This window comes from Lucilia cuprina, chromosome 2, assembly GCF_022045245.1.
Source record: "Lucilia cuprina isolate Lc7/37 chromosome 2, ASM2204524v1, whole genome shotgun sequence".
Lineage (NCBI taxonomy): Eukaryota > Metazoa > Arthropoda > Insecta > Diptera > Calliphoridae > Lucilia > Lucilia cuprina.
The window spans coordinates 54,502,554-54,510,510 of NC_060950.1; the positions used below are offsets into that span (position 1 = coordinate 54,502,554).

The window sequence follows — 7,957 nt, forward strand, 5'->3', positions numbered from 1 at the left end:
TCTGTTCTAGTTCTGTTCTAGTTCTGTTCTAGTTCTGTTCTAGTTCTGTTCTAGTTCTGTTCTAGTTCTGTTCTAGTTCTAGTTCTGTTCTAGTTCTGTTCTAGTTATTCCAGTTCTGTTCTAGTTCTTCCAGTTCTGTTTTAGTTATGTTCTAGTTCTGTTCTAGTTCTTTTCTAGTTCTGTTCTAGTTCTGTTCTAGTTCTGTTCTAGTTCTGTTCTAGTTCTGTTCTAGTTCTGTTCTAGTTCTGTTCTAGTTCTGTTCTAGTTCTGTTCTAGTTCTGTTCTAGTTCTGTTCTAGTTCTGTTCTAGTTCTGTTCTAGTTCTGTTCTAGTTCTGTTCTAGTTCTGTTCTAGTTCTGTTCTATTTCTAGTTCTATTATACTTCTGTTCTAGTTCTGTTTTAGTTCTGTTCTAGTTCTTTTCTAGTTGTTCCAATTCTATTTTACTTGTGTTTTAGTTCTGTTCTGGTACTGTTCTATTTCTAGTTCTATTATACTTCTGTTCTAGTTCTGTTTTAGTTCTGTTCTTGTTCTGTTCTAGTTCTGTTCTAGTTCTGTTCTAGTTCTGTTCTAGTTCTGTTCTAGTTCTGTTTTAGTTTTGTTCTAGTTCTGTTCTTTTTCTGTGCTAGTTCTATTCTAGTTCTGTTCTAGTTCTGTTTTAGTTTTGTTCTAGTTCTGTTCTTTTTCTGTGCTAGTTCTATTCTAGTTCTGTTCTAGTTATGTTCTAGTTCTGTTCTAGGTTTGTTCTAGTTCTGTTCTAGTTCTGTTCTAGTTCTGTTCTAGTTCTGTTCTAGTTCTGTTCTAGTTCTGTTCTAGTTCTGTTCTAGTTCTGTTCTAGTTCTGTTCTAGTTCTGTTCTAGTTCTGTTCTAGTTCTGTTCTAGTTCTGTTCTAGTTATGTTCTAGTTCTGTTCTAGTTCTGTTTTAGTTCTGTTCTAGTTCTGTTCTAGTTCTGTTCTAGTTCTGTTCTAGTTCTGTTCTGTTCAATTTCTGTTCTAGTTCTTTCTCATTCTGTTATAGTTCTAAAAATTACTTTAACTTTTCTACCACAGATAATCAAATTATATATTTTCAAACCAAACAATAATAATCAATTGATATTTTATTTACTTTTTACTTAAATGTCGCTAATTATTGGACATTTTCCAAATTCTATTCAACTTCCAATTCAAATCTATATGATGTATTTAAATGCAAAATAACTTAACATTTCAAGGGAACAAATATTAAAATAAAATGTTAAAACTTAAAAAAAGAAAAGTCTAAAATTTTTATATTATATTATATATCAAATATTATTTATCAAATATTATCAGTCTCATATTAATAAGTGCCCTTAGGTGTATACAATAGCGATAGATGCAAACAATAGATAAAATTTTTTAGCATATAAAAGAAATAACATTGTAAACTTATTATTGGACAACACATGCAACAGGATAATCGTATTCAAAGTCAAACCGACAAAAACAATAAAGGCAATTAAAACAGCTTGTTCCCATATAAAAACACTATACATTTAATTCAAACACCACTGATGATGATGTTGATGGTAATGACATCTCACACCTATTTATAAACAAACACATACACACATATAAATCCATAGACACTCATACCATTGCGAATAACAAACATTATATAGAATTTATAGAAAAAATCACTTTGACTTTTGCCATCAACTCCTGCCTGCCCCACCCCTTTTGCCTAAGAATTTCTCCCACAATGTTTGCATTTGGTTTTTTCTTTCATTTTTGCGTTTCTTTTGCTTTGCAAAAGTAAAAACTAAAAATTGTAGTAAAACTGACCTTCAGGAACTTCTCAACACACATCTCAACGCCCTTGACCCTGGCAAAATAGCCTCGATTTATCTCTGGTGCCTTGCGATCTTGGTTGCGCACAAAAAAACCAATGTAATCGTCCTTCCAATAGCCCAACCGTACGGCACCCCTTTTGCAATCGCTAGCATCGTCGTTGGTGGCAATGACAGCCTCATCACAAGGATGAAATGAATGTGGTGGTTCCATACTCACACTAATTGATTTTAACGTTTAATAACTTTGCGAATATAATGCTCTAGAATAAACAATTAAAGATTTTAAATTTGTTTAACAGAAACTGAAAACCCACACCTATGTTTTAAAATTTTAGATGTATTGTTGTTTTATGGTCTTCTCCTCAAGGTGTTGTTGGTATCTTTGTTCACAAATTTTTAGTATAATATCCTTGTTGCTTTACTTTCTTTTAAATTTCATTCACTTGCTACCAAACTTTATATTTTTTAACAGCTTTTTTAAATTATTTAGCTCTTTATAATTAATTTACGTAATAATATTTTTAATTTCAATCAATTTTTAGTTTTATTTGAAAATATTTGCTACTTCAGTTTTTTTCTATTCGCTATTAAATCTCTTAGTTTTCTAGGAGTTATATTTTCCTCCCAGCGATAATTTATTTTTTCTTTCAGTTTGCAAAAATTTATTTGACAGTTCACTGATTGGAAACCAGTGTCGTTGATGTAGCGTTTTTCTTTTAATTTAATCTATTCATATTAGCGACAATTCATACACACCTTCAATATTTCTAGCGATTTTTTTGGTGAAAATTAATATTAAAATAGAAATTTGTTTATTTCACCACACACACCAAAGTATAATAATAATTTTATTTAAAATGGTGGAAAGGTAATTTCTTTAATGAGATTAGAACTGATGACTAAAGAACATAATCTTATTTGCTACTTATAAAAACACAAAACAAACATTTCTTACTAGCAAAACATAACAAAACAAAAAGCTTGTCATATTACAATGATACTTTGTTATGTTAAACTTAAACATTCATGTGTAAAGAAATGTAAAAGCAAAATGAAAAATCAATTCTGTTGCTGTTTTTGCTTTTGTATGTTAATATATTGCAATATTCGAGTAGATGTTTATTCATTTTCATACATTTTTCTCAATTTTTAACAATTTTTTAGATTTTTTTAAAAATTGTATTAATTATACCCTTCACCTTCGTGAGAAGGGTATATATAAGTTTGTCATTCCGTTTGTAATTTCTATAATATAATTTTCCGACCCTATAAAGTATATATATTCTGGATCCTTATAGGTAGCGGAGATGATTAAGCCATGTCCGTCTGTCTGTCCGTCTGTCTGTCTGTATGTATGTTTGTTGAAATCAGTTTTTAGAAGACCCCAGATATCTGCGAGATCCGAATCTTCCATAATTCTATCAGACATACGACCGGCAAGAACGCTATTTAAAATCAGCAAAATCGGTCCATAAATAACGGAGATATGAGCAAAAAACCGAGACAACCTCTGAAAATTTCATATAAAATTTAGATTTTTTATTCATGCTCAGACAGAAACTGCAAAAAACAAAAACAAAATACATAACAATACGGTAAATATTGTTATTGTAATTTGTTTATAAAAGCAAAGCAGAGCAAGAGCAGCAGAGCAAGAGTAGCAGAGCGAGAGCAGCACTAATGTTTTGTTACCCTACAAGAACAGTGACAGTCATTTAACCGATCATTTGACTGGCAAATCGATCAAAGTTTCCATCAAAAGTTTCTATCTGTTTCTTAAGGGCAATATGTAAAAAGTGATGGAAACTTTTGTGTACATGTGATTTTGCATGTATGCATGGCCCGGATTAAGTGAGGACCCAAACAAGGGGAGTTTTTGGTACTTTTTCGTTTTTCAAAAGGTACTTTTTGCAATTTCTACAATATTGAACCTAGAAACATGTAATTAAGTATGTATGACCCGGATTAAGTGAGGACTCATAAAAGGGGACTTTTTCGTTGTTCAAAAGGTACTTTTTGCAATTTCTACAATATTGAACCTAGAAACATGTAATTAAGTATGTATGGCCCGGATTAAGTGAGGACCCATAAAAGGGGACTTTTTGGTACTTTTTCGTTCTTTTTGCAATTTCTACAATATTGATCCTAGAAACATGTAATTAAGTATGTATGGCCCGGATTAAGTGAGGACCCATACAAGGGGACTTTTTGGTACTTTTTCGTTTTACAAAAGGTACTTTTTGCAATTTCTACGATATTAAACCTAGAAACATGTAATTATGTATGTATGTATGGCCCGGATTAAGTAAGGACCCATAAAAGGGGACTTATTGGTACTTTTTCGTTTTTCAAAAGGTACTTTTTGCAATGTCTACGATATTAAACCTAGAAACATGTAATTAAGTATGTATGGCCAGGATTAAGTGAGGACCCATGAAAGGGTACTTTTTGGTACTTTTTCATTCTTCAAAAGGTACTTTTTGAAATTTCTATAATATTGAACCTAGAAACATGTTATTAAGTTCGTATATCCCGGATTAAGTGAGAACCAGTAAAAGGGGACTTCTTGGTACTTTTTCGTTCTTCAAAAGGTACTTTTTACAATTTCTACAATATTGAACCTAGGAACATGTAATTAAGTTTGTATGGCCCGGATTAACTGAGGACCCATAGATGGGGACTTTTTGGTACTTTTTCGTTCTTCAAAAGGTGAAGGGTATATAAGATTCGGCACAGCCGAATATAGAACTCTTACTTGTTTAAATAAAAACTGGCTTATGAAAACAGCTTAAATATCAATCAAGTTACAAGCAGGTTTTCATTATATAATTTTCGTACTCATATGTATGTGAGCTATGACCAAATATTGTTGCAGCACTTAGTTTTAAACATGTTTAAATATGGCTTAGTTCGCCGGCAATGGGAGGATCCTTAACCATACTAAAATAATTGATACTAACAAGAGAAAATCATTTATTCATTCCAAGATTTAGCTTGTAATGGCATAAAACAAAAACTGTGTGAAATAGTTGTCCAATTCACAATCAAGTTGTATATTGTACCTACTAAAGTGTAGTAACAGTGATTGTGAACAGATCTTTGCAGCAAGTCATAAGTTTATGTTCTCAATAAAAAAACAATCAAAACAAATACACTTAACAATGTCAAAAGATAAAAAAATAAAAAATATTAAATTAATTAAACATGCGAAATAAACCAAATTAATTTCTCTGAAATTTTAATTCTTTTATTTTCTTTATTCCACATATTAAACTAATAAATAAATAAATAATCTGTTTTTAATAAAATTTTAGTTTTTTTGTTTTGGTAAACAGTTGTTTGTTTTTGATTTCAGTGATACGTCTATATCTTTTTTTATGCTAAATTCGTTTGAATTTTTGGTTTATATGTTGAAATAAACAATTGGCAACACTAAACTTTCTTACAACATTCGAAAAACATATAAAAAATTGTCGTAGGAGTTGTATAGAGCTTTTTAATGGAAAATACCAACAACATTGTTATGACTATTGTAGCAGCTGCTGACATACAACGCTACAACATCGATTGTGAATTGAACAAGTATTTATTAAAGACAATATTTTGACATACGACAATTTTTCAAATGTTGTAAGAAAGTTTAGTTTTGCCAATTGTTTATTTCGACATATAAACAATATAAACCCTCCCACTATAGTCGTGTAGGGTATATTTTATAATAGATATAACGAATTATAAAACAAATCCAAAACAAAGCTAAAGTACTGCTCAAAAATATAGCGCACTATCTGTTTATAATTTATTCTTTTTATACCATTAAAACAACTTAAGATAAATAATTTTGTTTTTGAAAAATATTTAATGAAATATTTTATGAAACACTTCCTTAATTATTGATTTAAAGTTAAAGCGCATTTAAATTGTAATTGGTAATAATATATTCTTATATGAAATGTTTATCAATGGATCTCGGGATAATATATATTTTAAGACCCTTTTTTTATTGAGCAGAGCAGTAAATGAATCATTCATTTCTGATTTTAGTTGTGATTTAATTCATTTTTTTAATTAATTCAAAATCAATTCAATTCAAATGAATTGAAAAAGAATTGCAATTCATTGACTAATTCACTTGAATTAGAAACGAATTGGAATTCATTTGAATTGGAAATGAATTGCAATTAATTTTTACCAAATTAATATGAATTGACTTGAATTTAATTCAATTTGTTTTTTATATAAAAAGAATGAATTTAAAATTTGCTAATTCAATTCACGAATTAAGTCAGAAATAAATGATTAATTTACAGCTCTGGTATTGAGTTGTCTGAAGCTGCTTGCAGACCTATCAAACATTTGATGAACAGAACTAGAACAGAACTAGAACAGAACTAGAACAGAACAAGAACAGAACTAGAACAGAACTAGAACAGAACTAGAACAGAACTAGAACAGAACTAGAACTGAACAGAACTAGAACAGAACAAGAAGAAAACTGGAACTGAACTAGACAAAAACTAAAACAGGAGTATAAAACTTAGCATTTTAAACTTTTTTTTAATAATTTGAAGAACTATTTTATCTAAAAACTTTTCAAGAAATTCATCAATCAATATTAAATATTTCTCATTTTAGAAAACCAATGGCAATTGTCAAATCATTAATCTTGGCTGTGGCTTCGATACACTATACTTTCGTCTGCGCGATACGCCACATCAAGTGAAAAACTTTATTGAATTAGATTTTCCAACAGTGACGGCGCGCAAATGTTATACAATTAAAAGAAATAAAGTGCTTTTGTCCAAAATACACGATGAAGACGGTGAGGTGAGATTAAGTCCAACCGATTTACATGGACCCAACTATCATTTGATGGGTGTAGATTTAAGAAATATTGATGAAGTAGATAATAAATTGCAACAGGCAGAAATTGACTACACGCTACCAACAATATTTTTGGCCGAATGTGTTTTAGTTTATATAGAGTTACAGAATTGTAAAAATCTACTCAAATGGATTGCCAGTAAGTTTACCAGTGCTGTATTTGTCAATTATGAACAGGTGAGTGAGAAGTAGAATTGGAATTAATAAGTTTCTCAGAAGATTAATTTGTGTTGACTTCGTTTAGGTCAATATGAATGATCGTTTTGGAGAGGTGATGTTAAATAATTTACGCAGTCGTGGCTGCAGTTTGGCCGGTGTTGACGCTTGCCTATCGTTGGATACCCAAATGGGTAGATTTTTGGAATGTGGCTGGAGTGGCAGTCGAGCCTGGGATATGGTACAAATATATCAAAGTATACCACCGGCAGAACGTCAGCGTATTGAACGTATTGAAATGCTAGATGAGGGTGAACTGTTATTGCAATTATTTCAACATTATTGTTTGGTGGTGGCTTGGATTGGGGAACTGTTTCAAGATATTGAAATTACGTGCGTTAACGTGTAAACTTTCTTCCTTGTTTAAACTATACACAAACAAACATAAACTAATTTATCATATCTTTTGCTTTTTTTCTTTTCTCCCAAACTCTATAAACAGGGTTGAGAAACGTATGTCTTCTTTGAACATCGATTAGAAACAGGAAATCAAACCAACATCAATAAAATGAAACAAGGCTGCACAATTTACAGACTTATGATGAAACAAATTTGTTTAATACATAATTTTTAAAATTAGAAACACAACAACAAGAACAACATATTAATGCTTTTTTTTGGATTTCTATATTAAAGAAAATGAAAAGAAATTAATCTATTATTACATGGATTTTGCTTACAATTATGTTCAATAATAAGTGTAACATTATAATTATACATATATATATTTATATAAATGTAAAATATGGTTGATAATGGATTGAGATGTATGAGAACTTTGCGCATCATGATTATGACATTTAAGCGCTAATATTTTCTTTTTTTTTTCCTTTGTAAACAGATTTTTTGTCGAAATCTGTTCATATTTGCTGTTGTAATAAGAAAAATTACCCAATTTTATTGTGGAAAATAAATGCCGTAAGGATAAAAGCTCACAAGTTTAACAACATTATACATTTAATGCTAATATTTTATTTATTACTTGTCTTAATGTATTTTTCTTTTAAATCTGCCAATTGTTAATTAACGAATTATTTATTAAAAA

General features: G+C 30.0%; 1 protein-coding gene across 1 annotated transcript; it reads left to right on the top strand.

Annotated features, from left to right (window-relative positions):
* Positions 1-2,806: 2,806 nt before the first annotated feature.
* On the top strand, positions 2,807-7,957 carry LOC111684357 (leucine carboxyl methyltransferase 1). The gene is made up of 4 exons (XM_023446505.2): positions 2,807-2,842; positions 6,448-6,873; positions 6,941-7,245; positions 7,355-7,957. The coding sequence occupies exons 1-4, from the start codon at positions 2,807-2,809 to the stop codon at positions 7,389-7,391; spliced, it is 804 nt and encodes a 267-aa protein (XP_023302273.2). The 3' UTR covers positions 7,392-7,957.

Bases quoted from the DNA above. Each gene is read 5' to 3' on its own strand.
- LOC111684357 (XM_023446505.2), top strand. From the start codon at position 2,807: ATGATACTTTGTTATGTTAAACTTAAACATTCATGT. The intron at 2,843-6,447 runs GTAAAGAAATGT...TTCTCATTTTAG, and splicing joins TTAAACTTAAACATTCATGT to AAAACCAATGGCAATTGTCA. The intron at 7,246-7,354 runs GTGCGTTAACGT...CTCTATAAACAG, and splicing joins TTTCAAGATATTGAAATTAC to GGTTGAGAAACGTATGTCTT.